The sequence below is a fragment of the Dipodomys merriami genome, unplaced genomic scaffold, assembly GCF_024711535.1.
Source record: "Dipodomys merriami isolate MVZ:Mamm:240054 unplaced genomic scaffold, mDipMer1.0.p SCAF_7, whole genome shotgun sequence".
In the NCBI taxonomy this organism is placed as follows: Eukaryota; Metazoa; Chordata; class Mammalia; order Rodentia; family Heteromyidae; genus Dipodomys; species Dipodomys merriami.
In genome coordinates, this window is record NW_027206290.1 from 18,887,739 (window position 1) to 18,902,684 (window position 14,946).

At 42.4% G+C, this 14,946-nt stretch overlaps 1 protein-coding gene across 1 annotated transcript in view; it reads left to right on the top strand.

The window, feature by feature from the left end:
• The window catches only part of CUNH1orf146 (chromosome unknown C1orf146 homolog), a 40,465-nt gene that overhangs the window by 11,910 nt on the left and 13,609 nt on the right, over nt 1-14,946 (top strand). The window contains exons 2-3 of the mRNA XM_070007122.1: nt 1,148-1,298; nt 10,375-10,475. Of these exons, the coding sequence (XP_069863223.1) occupies nt 1,148-1,298; nt 10,375-10,475 (252 nt within the window). The remainder of the gene's footprint in view (nt 1-1,147; nt 1,299-10,374; nt 10,476-14,946) is intronic.

Genomic DNA, 14,946 nt, shown 5'->3' on the forward strand with positions numbered 1-14,946 from the left:
CTATTTAATACACTGTATTGCCCTTGGCCAACAGAGGAAAAATTAAGTTTAATGTTTCTAGAGCAGTATGGCAATTAATTTCTGCCCAAGGCCAACTCAACACAGTAAAATAGAGTATGTTTTTCCTAAGTTGACAACACAACTAAGGTTTTCAAATATTCAAACACACCACATACATGCACACACACACACACACACACACACACACACCAATAAGAGCAGCATATTATATATCAATAATAGGGACAAAAAATAATAGTGAGTTTTTCAGGGTTCTGAAGTCATCTAAACAACCTTCTAAAGACATCCAAAACTCTCATTCCTCTCTCTCCCTCTCCCTCTCTCTTTTCTTCTCCGGTACTGCGGTGTGAACTCAAGAGCCTGGTGCTTGCGAGGCAGGTGCAGTACCACTTGAGCCATGCCTCCAGTCCAGTTTTCTTTACTCTTTCCTTTAAAATTCTTATCATTCTGAACACCAGTGCTTAATCACTTGCTAAGCTTCAGTTAATTCTGAAAACAATACAGTGACAAAAAGCTAACACACAGGACCCCCCCCCAATTTTACATTTATAGACTTTAATTAAAATCTCAGCCTTTTTCATAGTTTGGATGAACTGGAAGCTACTTCGACTGTATACTGCTAACGACTGTATACTGCTACTGTATACTGTAGTACAAGAACTAAACCTAAACTTTGAGAGCACTGGGAAAAACCAATTCTAAACAACTTGTTCTAAGATTTATCGTTTCCTTGTTGTTTTTGGCCTTGAACTCAGGGACTGGAGGCTGTCCCGAGCACTTTTGCTCAAAGCTAACACACTCGTGCTTGAGCCATAGCTCCAGTTCCAGCTTTTCCTTGGCGGGGGGGGGGGGGGGGGGGGGGGGGGGGGGGGGAGTAGAGGGGGACTGGTTAATTGGAGATAAGAGTCTCCTGGACTTTCCTGCCCAGGTCGGCTTCAGCCTCCGGAGGAGCTGGGATTACAAGCATAAGCCACGGACGCCCGGGTTTTTTTGATTATTATTTTTTCATAACCACTTATGTGTTAGTATTAACTTTCGCCTCTAGAGGGAAATAGCGGGGCCGGAGTGGGCGGGGCCGCAGCTGCGCAGAAGTGGCTGGCTGCAGGGGCACTGGGGAACCCTGTAGCACCCTTGGGAAGTGGGCGGAGCCGCAGCTGCGCAGAAGTGCGTGGCTCCCGGAAGCCCTCGAGAACCCTCCCAGCTGTGCTGCTCACAGCGTCTGGAACCTTCTGGAAGTGTGGACACAGCCAGGAGGCCTCCGAGCACCTGGAGACCAGGTCTGTGTTCGGTTCTCGAACGTTCTCCCGTGGTTTCCGTTCCGCCGCCGCCCTCGGGGTTTCCAGGGTGGGATGGCGGGATGTGGTGCGGCCTGGTCGGGCCTGCCGCGGCCTGGGAGTTGTCTTGTACTGTTCGCACTGTGGTTCTTTACATACAAGCAAAAGCTGTGACGACTGCTGCGGTCAGTCACCCACCGGACAGGCTCACTGGAGATGACAGTGTGAAGATAAACTTGCTGGAAATTGGAAAATTCCTCCCCCTCCTCCCCCAGCCCAAGAAAAACAGAACAACGGAAGCCCAGAATTTGAGGCGCTTGGCACTGGCCAGGGCTCAGGAGGCCGCCAGGCCCGACCTTTATTTTCAGAGAAAAGAAAGCAGGCCAGTTGGAGGTTAGACAGTTTGCTCAAGTCCAGAAACGTATGTGGGCGAGTCCTCCTGGGCTCTGTCGAGGTTTTCCCACATTGGCCCAGTCCTGCTGTCTTCATTCGTTCCTAATCTGCAACTCCTCACACTTGGAGATCTTCTGACCCTTGACCCCCAATAACCTGCCTTATAGTGCACAAAAGTATTTCAGCTTCTCTCCAACGGTTTGTGTAAGAGGCTGAAGACAAATGAATATACGTTACTCATGGTTTTTCATTCCCGCGTTCAAATTAGCTACAGTCTTTGCACATATGCAGTTACATGTGTTATTATCAGGTGGCCTGTCATTAACTAGACAGTTAATTTAATTGTGACTGGAGGGGGGAGACAGGGATAAAAGTTGTATTTCCAAGCTGGGCGCTGGTGGCTCACGCCTGTAATCCTAGCTACTCAGGAGGCTGAGATCTGAGGATCGAGGTTCAAAGCCAGCCCGGGCAGGAGAGACCGTGAGACTCCGATCTCCAATAAACCACCAGAAAACCAGAAGTGGCGCTGTAGCTCAAGTGGTAGAGCGCTCGCCTTGAGCTGAAGAGCTGAGGGACAGCGCCCAGGCCCAGAGTTCAAGCCCCATGACCGACCAAAAAAAAGTTGTATTTCCCTCGCACCAGCCAACTCATTTACTCGTTCACTCTGTGTGTGTGTGTGTGTGTGTGTGTGTGTATGTGTGTGTGTGTGTGTGTTGATGTCCATGCTGAACTGAGTAAAGCAGAAGGTGTCTCTGCTCTCATGGAGCTAGTCATTCATTCATTCATGCAGTAAATGAGGAAATTATAGAACAGCTGGTTTCAACCCAGCAGGATGAACTTTCTAATTATTAGAGTTGTTCAAAAGTAGGATGACACTGCCTTGGGAAATATTTGTTGTCACTGAAGCTTTCATTTGGATTTGTTGGTGTTTTAACTTTTGCTTTGAACTACTTTTTTTTTTGGTCGGTCGTGGTGCTTGAACTCTGGGCCTGGGCACTATCCCTCAGCTCTTCAGCTCAAGATGAGCGCTCTACCGCTTGAGCTACAGCGCCACTTCCTGAACTACTTTTTAACTGAGTAACATGGAATATGGTAATTGCGTAGTAAGAAAAGTACAAGACAAATTCTGAGAAGGAAATCTCATTTCATTTGAAGGGATCTGAAACAGTTTCTTGGAGGAACCATGATTTTTATAAGGCACTGAAGAAAATGTAAGAATTTTTTAAATAAGACTTTAGAAGTCGACATTACATACACTTGGACTATTAGATTCTTCTTGACAGTGATAGTTTTTCGACTTACTTTATTCTGATGACCTTAACTATTTTCACAGTTAAGTTTCAGTTATTTGTAGGATACCATCCAATTGGATTTACTTGTTATTTTTCTCATGATAGGATTGGAGTTGTGGTTTGTTGAGAGAAAAATTGTATCATATCAAAGTAACATAATATTTGTATGATGTATAACTCAATGTATGTTATGACCAACTGGCTGACAGAATGTCAGAGATTTCTCCAGTGTAAAGTTACTCCCCTCCCTTCCATACTATCCCCTTTGAAAGAAAAATCACTGTACAAGCTCCTCAAGGAGCAGTATGTTTGTATATGCTCTTTTTTCCTTGAGGTTGCAGCATCTATAATAGTTACATAGAAGTGTGCACAGATTTCCCTCTTTTATTCAGACATTTGTGTATTTTTGCAATTGTTCATAAATATTTATACTTGGGTTATAATGTAATACTGTTTTATTTATTTTGCTGCTCTAATTGTTCCATTTTGCTGTTTTAATTGGGGCATTTCATTTGGATCCTCTGCTCTTTATGTCACTGTCAATGTGTGGAGAGACTTCTCATTCAGATAAATTGTATTTGTTTTTAATCACTTCCTTACCTGTGAGCCACCCAAATGCTTCAGGCTCATTCTCTATATTTCCTGTCCAAGTCCTAGAATCAGCCATTTTCTCCAAGAAGACCTGATTTCTTTATTTAAGAAATGTTATCAGGTGATAGATATACATGTTGCTTACTGCATTGTCTGGAACAGGCTTTAAGCTTCAGAGTGAAGACATATATTTGTGTATTAATTGGTTTACATATATTCACCTGCATCTATTTAAGCCAACAAATTCGTACTGATGAACTGCAAGTGTAGTCAGAGTATCCAACTCTAATCCATTACTACATAGGTCATTCTATGAGAAATACAGTTAAAAATAAAACTTAGAAGAATGGGGAGTAAAGTAAGAAATGTTATGAACATTCTCTTATACATTTCTTGGCATAAATTGCATGCATTTCAATTGAGTACATACTTAGGAGTGGAATTGTTGTGTTACTGGTAACACGGATCTTCAGCTTTAGTAGATAATGCCTAACAAGTACTGAAAAAAATCACACTTTTTTAACCCCACTTGCAAGCTAAGATAGCTTGTTATTATTTTGGGAAATGAATGATGCCTAGATCAAGAGCAAAGGATTTTAAAAATTCATGGCAACATACTAACTGTGATCTAAGGATCACAGTTCAAAGCTAGCCTGGGCAAAAAGTCTGTGAGACTCTTACCTCTAATTAACCACCAAAAAGCCAGAAGTGGTTCAAGTGGTAAAACTGCAGCTTTGAGCAAAAACAGCTAAGCAAGAGCACGAGGCCTTGAGTTCAAGCCCTAGTAATGGCGCGTGCATTCTCTCTCTCTCTCTCTCTCTCTCTCTCTCTCTCTCTCTCTCTCTCTCTCTCTCTCTCTCTCTCTCTCTCTTCTCTCACTTTCTCTTGCTCTCACTCTTTCTCTTTCTCTCTCTCTCTCTCGCACACACACACACACACACACACATATCATGGCAACAGCCGCCATTATAGCTCTAGGTTCTTGCTGGTTTCCTTATACGTCCAAATCTCACTAGATAAGTGGTAATAACACAAATGGGCATCAGTGCCTGTTAACAACTGGAGCTGTTTGTGCTAACAGATAGGAACATTTATTAATGAGTGATGACAATGCCCATTCTTTTCTGAGTGCTGCTGCAAATAAAAATGGTCTAGGTGAAGAGCAGTCAGGGCTTTATATTCCTGGCACTCACAGCAAAATCATGGTGGTACACTCGTGACCCTTAGAAAATTATCCCAACAAAATGTAGCTATCTTCCAAACTGTAAGAGGACTTGCTGTTCTATATCCTGTCTTATTTTTCCCTTTAATATTAATTTTTGTTACTGTAATGCAGCTATTTTCAACAGGGTTTCAATGGAAGAATTAAATCTATAGAACATGAGTGACTTTTCTTAATTATTCCAACGACAGTAGATGTGTAGTGTCATTCTTGATACATAGGCAAGAAACAGTCATTCTGTACTATGAATATCTTGGGGAAGGGCTGGCAAACTATGACCTATGAACCAAATCTGACCTTCTACCTTTGGCCCTTGAACCAAGAATGGTTCTTGGTATTTTAGTTGATTGGAAAAATAAGAGAAAAGTTGTATTTTCAACATGAACCTTATATGAAATTCCTCTTAGTACACATTAAAACATTTTTAAGAAACACAAAGCCATTCATTCATTTACACTCATTTGTGATTGCTATCATTCTACAAGGGCAGAGATGAACTGCAACAGAGAATGTAAGGTCCACAGAGTCTAAAATATTTTTCTTGCCCTCTATAGAAAACATATACTGAACTCTGCCAAGAGTTTATTCTTGCATAGTGGTATTTAGTGAGTGGTATCTCTTGGAGGTCTTAATCCACATTTAACTAACTTTTTGAAGTATATCAGTTGAGCATTTCAGTGAGGTTGAACTGGTGTGATTAAACACACCTGTAATGTCTGTAATTCCCACACTCAGGAGGTTGAAGCAGAGGCAGAAAAATCACTTCAACCCAGGAATTCAAGTCAAGTCTAGGCTACCAAGGGAGATACTGTCTCAAAAAAAAAAGCAAACCAAACAAATGTTAGAAAAAAGTTGATAGAATTTTGCTAGACATCAGCATGGTTGTTTTAGATGGAGGAAATAGTACAATATGGCAAATGGCTTATAAATACAAAATGTTCGATATCCTTAACTATAAAGAGACCCCAAAACTCAGATTCCATCTCCATCTCACCCCAGTTGAAATGGCAGTCATCAATCAGTCGATAGTGGAGAGAATGCAGCACAAAAGGAACCCTCAGACCCTTGGTGAAATGGTTAACTAATAAAACCACTGTAGAAATCAGTATGGATGTTCCTCAAAAAACTAAAAATGAGGCTGGGAATGTGGCTTAGTGGCAGAGTGCTTGCCTAGCATGTATGAAGCCCTGAGTTCCATTCCTCAGTACCACGAAAAAGTCAGAAGTAATGCTGTGGCTCAAGTGGTAGAGTGTTAGCCTTGAGCAAAAGAAACTCAGGGACAGTGCCCAGGCCCTGAGTTCTTGCTATACCACTATTCTTGGGCACATATCCAAAGGAGAGTAGATCAATATTCAAAAAAGTTACCTGCATATTTATGTTTATTGCAGCACTGATCACAATAGCTAGATGGTGGAATCAGCTCAGGTACCCAGTAACAGAGGAAGAGATAAAGATGTGGTGTGTATATGCACACATACTATGGGATATTACATATTACTTGAAGAAAAATGGATGGAATTGGAGGACAGCATCTAAGTGAGAAAAGCGAAGCCCAAAAAACCAAATGTTCTATGTTTTTCTCCTAAGTGGGAGGTAGACCTGAACTATATACATATTCATGGACATGTAGATGTGTATATATATCCATGATGTACAGAGACATATGTATATATGTAGCTAGGTAGGGAGATAGAGAACAAGTTTAAGGCGGGTGCTGCTGGCTCACACCAGTAAATTTAGTAACTCAAGAGGCCGAGATTCTGAGGATCATCATTTAAAGCCAGCCCGGGTGTAAAAGTCCTTGAAATCTATCTCTAGTTAACCAGCAAAAAGCAGGCCTGGATGCATGTTACTAGTGGTAGAGGCTAGCCATGAACAGGTTAAGTGGATGAGAGGCCCTGATACCTGTGACAATGAAGTACAAGCGGGAAAAAAGCACGAATCTACTAAGGAACTAAGGAGGAAAAGGGAAAAGAAGAAAGAGGGCAAATAATTTTTAAAGATGTTGCAACTGATAGACACATGAAGAAATGCTCAACCTCCCTAGCCATAAAAGAAATGCAAATCAAAACCACATTGAGATACCACCTCACCCCTGTTAGAATGGCTAAAATCAAGAACTCTAATAACAACAGATGCTGGAGGGGATGTGGACAGAAGGGAACCTTACTGCATTGTTGGTGGGTGTGTAAACTTGTTCAACCACTTTGGAAAGCAGTATGGAGGTTCCTCAAAAGACTCCACATAGAGCTCCCCTATGACCCAGCAATTCCACTTTTGGGCATTTACCCAAATGTTTACAAAGAAGACCACACTAAAGCTACCAGCACGACTATGTTTATTGCAGCACTATTTACTATAGCTAAGATATGGAACCAACCCAGATGCCCCTCAGTAGATGAATGGATCAAGAAAATGTGGTATATATACACATGGAATTCTATGCCTCCATCAGAAAGAATGACATTGTCTTATTTGTTAGGAAATGGAAAGACTTGGAAAAAATTATATTAAGTGAAGAAAGCCAGGTCCAAAGAAACATAGGTCCCATGGTTTCCCTTATTTGCAATAACTAGTATATGTCTGAGTCAAGCAGAAAAGGTCAGATAAGGTGATGTTAGGGAAATGAACCCTAAGATATGTATTCAAATGTTTTTTTCTTTCATGCGATTGTTTCTAACACATTTATTTCTTTGTTGCTTTGTATGTCCCTCCCCCACGGTATAACCCCTGCTTTCACTGTATTTGATGTTGTTATAATTTGTGGAGGGGAAGGGAAAAAACAAATCATTTAAATAGGGATACAAGTGGACCCATTGCAACAATGAGATGTACAAGTTGCTATGTCGAAAATGAACTTTACTACTTTGGTGGGGGGGGAGTGGGGAGGATTGGGTGAGGGGGCGGGGGGGGGAGGATGGGAAGGGATGGGAAGGGGAAACAAAGGAGGAGGCTACAATGCTTAATAAGAAATGTACTCATTACCTTGCCCATGTAATTGTAACCCCTCTGTACAGTATTTTCACAACAACTAAAAAAGATGTTGCAACTGTATATGAAAAGAGCACAAAGAGTGTCAGTGAAAGCTGGCACATGGGTTGGCATGTAGGGAAAGAAAAGCAGGTTTTTTTAAGGGTGTTGGATACTGGCAGGGAGAGGTTTGTGCTAACAAGGTAAAGAATAATATGTTTGAAGAAATTTGTTTGCATAGCTGAGAACAGAACAATTAGACCTATTGAAATTGCTTTAGGAAGTAGGAAGAGGGTAAGGTAAAATGAGAAAGTAGGTGAGATTGACTAAAATATACATTGTATACATGTGTGGAAATGTTATAACAACACTACCCAAATATATATTCTAATAAAACATTTAAAAAAATATACCTGTAATCATTTCTACTTAGGAAGCTGAGATCTGAGGATCACAGCTCAAAGCCAGCCTGATAAAGAAAGTCAATGAGACTCTTATCTCAAACTACCCAGCAAAAAGTTGGAAGTAGAGGAGTGGCTCAAGCAGTAGAGCACCACCCTTGAGTAAAAAAGCTAAGGGAGAGTTCAAGGCCCAGAGTTCAAGGCCCAGTACTGACAGACACATGCACATCCATACATGCATGTATACAGGTACACGCATATATGCACCAAGATACTATGAAACATTTCTGTCATAACAGGAAAGACCCTCACCCTCTATCAGTGCTCTCTACCTGGCAGGCAGTCACAGGTCGAGTCCCTTCATAGAAATGGGATCATACAGCATTGACTGTCTAAACTTGAGACTTTCTCAACAAATTTTCAGAACTCATCCTTGGCATATTATGAGTAATTAGTAATAAGTATATGCTGTGCAAATTTCTTTTATTAGTAGTATTTGGATTTTGTTTACAGTTTGGAACTATTGTGAATGAACTTAGGAACATGGATAAATTAGACTATGTTGGAAATAATAACTTACATGCATCAAAAATTACCTCCAAGGAGCCAGGCGCTGGTGGCTTGTGCCTGCAGTCCTAGCTACTCAGGAGGCTGAGATCTGAGGATTGTGGTTTGAGCTAGCCTGGTTAGAAAAGTCCCCGTGAGACTCTTATCTCCAATTAACCGCTCAAAAACTGGAAGTGGCACAAATGGTAGAGCAATCGTCTTGAGCACAAAGAGACTCAGGGACAGTACCCAGCCCCGAGTTCAAACCTTACAACTGACAAAAAAAAAAAATTACCCCAAGGAAAACTAAAGATAAGTCATAAGTTGGGGGAAATTAAAAACATCTAATAAACATACACAAGGAAATCCTACAAACAAAGCTGGGCACTAGGGGCTGGGAAGGTGGCTCAGTGGTAGAGCACTTGCCTTGCATGCCTGAAGCCCTGGGTTCAATTCCTCAGCACCACATAAGCAAAAAGAAAAAAGCCAGAAGTGGTGCTGTGGCTCAAGTGGTAGAGCGCTACCTTGAGTTGAAGAGCTGATGGACAGTGCCCAGGCCCAGAGTTCGGGCCCCATGACTGGACCCCCCCCCCCAAAAAAAAAGCTGGGCACTGGTGGCTCATACCTGTAACCCTAGCTATTCAGGAGGCTGAGATCTGGGGGTCATGGTTCCAAGCCAGCCCAGGCAGGAAAGTCTGCGAGCCTCTTATCTCCAATAAACTATGGCACTGTGGCTCATAAAGAGCACTAGTCTTGAGCATAAAAGCTCAGGGACAGCACTCATTCCCTGAGTTCAAGCCCCATGACCACCACGCCCCAAAAAAAATGAAGGAAAGAAAGAAATCCTACAACCAAGTGAGACAAAAAATAAGAAACCCTAGTAGAAAGTTGAGCAAAAGACACGAGTTCTTCACAAAAGTGGAAATGTGGTCAGTCTTAAGGTAATCAGAAAAATCACATTTAGAACACAATGAGATTCAGTTTTATGTCCCTAGGTTTGTAATGATCTTTACTTCTCACTCATTTTCTTCTCAGATTTTTTTTCATAGCAGATTTCAGTTATATAGTGCTTTCTTCTTGTTCCCCCAAATGCTCTTCTTTCCCTTTGCACATGGTTCTTCCAGTGTGGTCCCGACCAGCATTGCCTGCATCAGCTGTGTACTTGTTTGAACTGCAGCTGTACAGGCACCACCCCTGAGCTATCTTCAAGGATATTTGTGTACCAAATAGCTTTCTAAAATGATGGTTTCCTACACTCTTGTTTCTTTCCTTGATTACAACTCACTGTATGTGCAATTTCATCTGGCCTTTGTCCCGTCACCCTGTGGAAACTGCCTTGAGGAACCAGTACAAGAAACTGATGGTGCTTTAGTTGTATTGCTTTTTCCATTGTTACATTTTTTTTCCCATTTTGAAACTTAGATGTTCAGATACTCCTGAAAATATACCTATTAAGTTTTATTTCTCTTTCATTTACTTATTTATCAAACAAATATTTCTTTTTTAATGCAAAGGTGATATACAAAGGAGTTATATAAGTCAGAAAATGAGTATATTTCTTTTTGAACAGTGTCACCTCTTCCCTCATTTCCTCCCAGCTTCTTTCCCTCCCAACTCCCTCCCCATAAACAAATATTTCTATATGTTACTTTTAATTTTCTCAGATCGTGACACCTCTAGGAGCTGGGTTACTCCAAAGATGGCTGAAAGCAGTGGAAAAGAAAGAAATTGGACAACCACTGTTATTATTAGCTCATCTCTTAAGGTAAAGGGCATTTGGACCATTGGTCTTTAAAACATTAAAAGCATCTTCATGTAGAGCAGTGTTTTTTAAGACTCTTAGTTTATTTATCTTCAGTTTTAGGAAACAAGAAGTAAATAAGTTAAAAAGTTTTTGCATCCATATTCAACATCCTACCTCCCTATGTCTTAGAAGGCTGGGAATTTTCTAAATTATTTTTTTCTTTTTTTGGGGGGGGATCCAGTCGTGGGCCCTGAACTCTGGACCTGGGCCCTGTCCCTCAGCTCTTCAGCTCAAGGCTTAGCACTCTACCACTTGAGCCACATCGCCACTTCCGGCTTTTTTCTTTTTGCTTATTTGGTGCTGAGGAATCGAACCCAGGGCCTCATGCATGCAAGGCAAGCGCTCTACTACTGAGCCACCTTCCCAACCCTAAATTGTTTTTTTTCTTAAGCTACTCTAATAAAAATGTTTAGAGGTTCTAGAAATGGGAAAACATAGGCACATCTATATTATTTAAGGTTTTTGTTTTGTGATCATGAAACCAGGTTTTGAGGTCCCAGGACCAAAGTCCAGGTGTCCTGTGTTAGGTCCATTTTTCAATAATAATGATTAGCCATTATTATTTAAAAATGATATAATTTCTAACACTTTATTGTTTTTTAGTGTTTGTTTCTTCACAACTTATTTACTTATCTACTAATATAGTGAGATTTATTCTTTATGTTTTGTGCTGGTACTGGGGTTTGAATTCAGGTCCTGTGCTCTTGCTTGGCTTTTTTGCTCAAGGCTAATGCTCTCCCACTTGACCCACGGCTCCATTTCCATGAGACTTAATCATATTTTCATGGTTGCATTTATATACCTCTTCTATATATCAGATTCCTTTACATATTCTTGACAATGCTGGTTTAGTGGTTATAAATGTGTTTAAATTTTGTTTTATTATGGAAGGTTATTATTTTTCTATTTGAAAAGGAAAGCTTTAATGTATATTGATGATCCAGGCAGGCAGTTTCCCCACTCCCACCTCCCCCGGAATACAACATTCTGTGCTCTCCTTCTTTGAATGGTTGTTTTGAGAAGTGTGCTGCTATTCTAATGGGTTTGTTTTTATATGTTATTTGTTACTTCTCCCCTAAGCTTTCTATAATCTTTTTTTGTATACTTAATATCCTATATGATTATAGAGAGGTTATCTTCTTGTCTTGACTGTTTAGAGTCTTAAAGCCTCCTTTACCTGGATTACCATTTCTTTTTCAGGGTTTAGGAGGTGTTCTGTTCTTTATTGAATGTGTTTTTCTTTGACTTTAGCTTTTACCTATTTTCTTTTTTTCTATGCCCATGATTTATATGTTTGGTCTTTTAAATGGCATTCCAGAAGTCAAGCATGTTTGTAGTTTTTTTCCTCTCTATCTTGAATTAAATGTTCTAGTACATCCTTGAAGAGAGTAAGTACAGATACCACAATCTATGTATACACACACCCATACATATATGAATCTTCCGTGGACCTACTTCTATCATCTGCCTTATCTTTGTTTGAGCTTTTTTGGCCAGGAGGCGGGGGTAGGGACTAGTTAATTGTTAAGAATCCCATAGACAGACCACCCGAGGCCGCCTGAGGTTACTGGACCCGCCCGATCGCGATCGCAAGACCCGGTGGGGGCCGCCCGGGTCCCAGAGGCACAGGGGGCTGCCTGCAGATCACCCGCGCCTGAGGCACCGGACCTGCCCCATTGCGATTGCAATGACCCGGCGGGGCCACCCAGGTCCCAGAGGCACAGGGGGCTGCCTGCAGATCACCCGAGCAGAAGCCGCCTAAGGCACTGGCGTCAGACGCACGGGATCTCTACAACGCGCGAAGAAGCCGCCTGAGCGTGGACACTGTGGACCCGACAGCTTCGACAGAGGCAGAGACAGAAAAGAATCACACAGAGCCACCACCGCCCAGCCCAGCCCGCAACCACCCCACTGAACTCGGATTGCAACAACAACTGACGACCTACACCACACGGAAACAACCAGCTCCAGGGTGAGTACCCGACAGGGGACAGTGTATCCCTCAAGGGAGACCAGAGCTGGAGGGAATCCCCAGACCCTGACCTAGACTCCCTACCCCAACACCCGGACCACAGGACCCACTAAAACTGGGAACTGTTAGAGAGCTCCACCAGCCCGTGGAGCACACTCCGCTGGCCAGGCCAGAGCAAGAGTACCCCTGGAAGGGAGCTTAAATGCCCAATCCAGCAACAGCACCCCTGGGTCAAGACTACCAACAGTAGAAGAAATTTGAACTGTTTCCTCCAGGCTGCATAACCTAGGTGGTATACACATCAGCACAGGCCTAACGAGCGCGCTCCAGGCTGCATAACCTAGGTGGTATACACATCAGCACAGGCCTAATGAGCGCGCTCCAGGCTGGGGCCGGAACCAGGCCCGGGGATCCGGCGCCTGAACAACACAACCAACTCCTCCCAACTGAAGTAAAAAGCTGAGCATATGCCTCAACAGAGGGGAGAAAATCAGGAAACAGCACTCCCCAGGAAGCATGCCCCTGACAACAAAAGACCTGGAGGCCCAGGACAAGAGAAGCCCAAACCCCACCAAAACTCCACCCATATACCCTAGGCTGAAAATTGGGCAACACAGGCTGCCAGCACCTGATAGTAAGCAGGAGCTCAGGCGGATAAAGCGGCTCAGCAGTAGAGTGAGAGTCTTGGATGTATGAGGCCCTGGATCTGATTCCTCAGCATCACAAAAGCAAAAAGGGTCAGAAGTGGTGCTGTGGCTCAAATGGTAGGGTGCCAGCCTTGAGCTGAAGAGCTGAGGGACAGCATCCAAACCTAGAGTTCAAGCCCACAACAAGCCCCAAACAAACAAACAAACAAAAACACATCAGGAGCCCATAGCAGACTCCAGTATTTGGGAGAGTGCATCCAGAGCATCTGATCTTCCCAAGAGCACCCGTAGGAGCAAACACAAGCAGTCTAGGCTGCTCAACCATTCCAAAGGCGGGAATTGCCAGCAATCTACAGCAGAGAGCTGAGAATCCTAAGTAGGTCAGAATAGCAGCTGGAAATAGGCTCCCAACAGAACCCAGATCAGGCACAGACTCTCTCTACCAATACAGAATTAGCAACCAAGCAAAGACAGACACACCAAAACAAAATTGCAGAGCAGTCTCCTGAACCCCCATGAGAAAATCACAGAGAAAAATCACAAGGTTTACCACCACCCAGGACAGCAAGCTCACCTCAAAAGCCAGCAGCCACGCAGGGGAGAACCCCAGTGGGAGCAAAGCAGGAATGGAAGACAAAAGCTACATCCAAGGGTTGCTGGAGGCAATGACTCAAGAAATAAAGCGAGAAATTGATCAGAAATTGTAAGACCACAAGGATGAACTATCAAAAGAGATACAGGATATCAAACAAAAGTTGGATGCAAAAATAGAAGCTGCACAAACCTCAGTAAGAAGTGAGATAAACGCCAAATTAGAGGTAATACATACTGAGATCAGTACTCTGAGAACCAACATTGAATCCATAAAGGGATCCATTTCCTCCATGCAAACCACAATAGAAGCCATGGTCAACAGAGTGAATGAAATGGAAGGTAGAGTGTCAGATACAGAAGACAAAATACACCAACTGGACCAAAAAGTGACAGATATGGAAAAATCACTCAAATTAAACCAAAGGGAAATTCAAGAGCAAGCAGATAATGCCAAGAAATTTAACCTTCGCATAATCGGAGTAGACGAAGGTGAGGAGTTCCAGAGCAAGGGAATGCAACACCTATTTAACAAGATAATCAGCGAAAATTTTCCCCACCTCAAAAACGACCATCTTACCTACATTACAAAAGCTTATCAAACACCCAACAAGCAAGATCCCAGGAGAAACACTTCTAGACACATTATAGTAAAAATGATAGATCTGAATAATAAGAAAACAATCCTGCATGCAGCAAAAATGAAGAAGGAGCTATACTACAACGGGAAAAAAATTAGAATCACTGCAGATCTCTCCACACAAACAATGAATGCAAGAAAAGCCTGGGAAAGCACCATACGAGCCCTGAAAGCCAGTAACTGCCAACCCAGACTGATATATCCGGCAAAGCTAGCATTCACATTCGATGGAGAACTGAAAACTTTTAATAGCAAAGAAAAACTAAATGAATACATAAACATTAAGCCAGCATTACAAAGAATTCTAAGAGGGGGGACACAACCTGAAGAAAGCAACCAGGAACTGGGACCTGCTCCAAACAGGCATTACTCAAAGTCTAACTGAGCAAGCACAGGAGGAAAGGAAAGAAGAAAAACTTAGGAAAACGGAATGGCAGGGACAACAATGCATCTCTCTATTCTTTCTCTTAATATAAATGGGCTGAATTCGCCAATTAAAAGAAAACGAACTGAGGACTGGATCAGAAAACAAAACCCATCCATCTGTTGCCTTCAGGAGACCCACCTCTCAGCCAAACATAC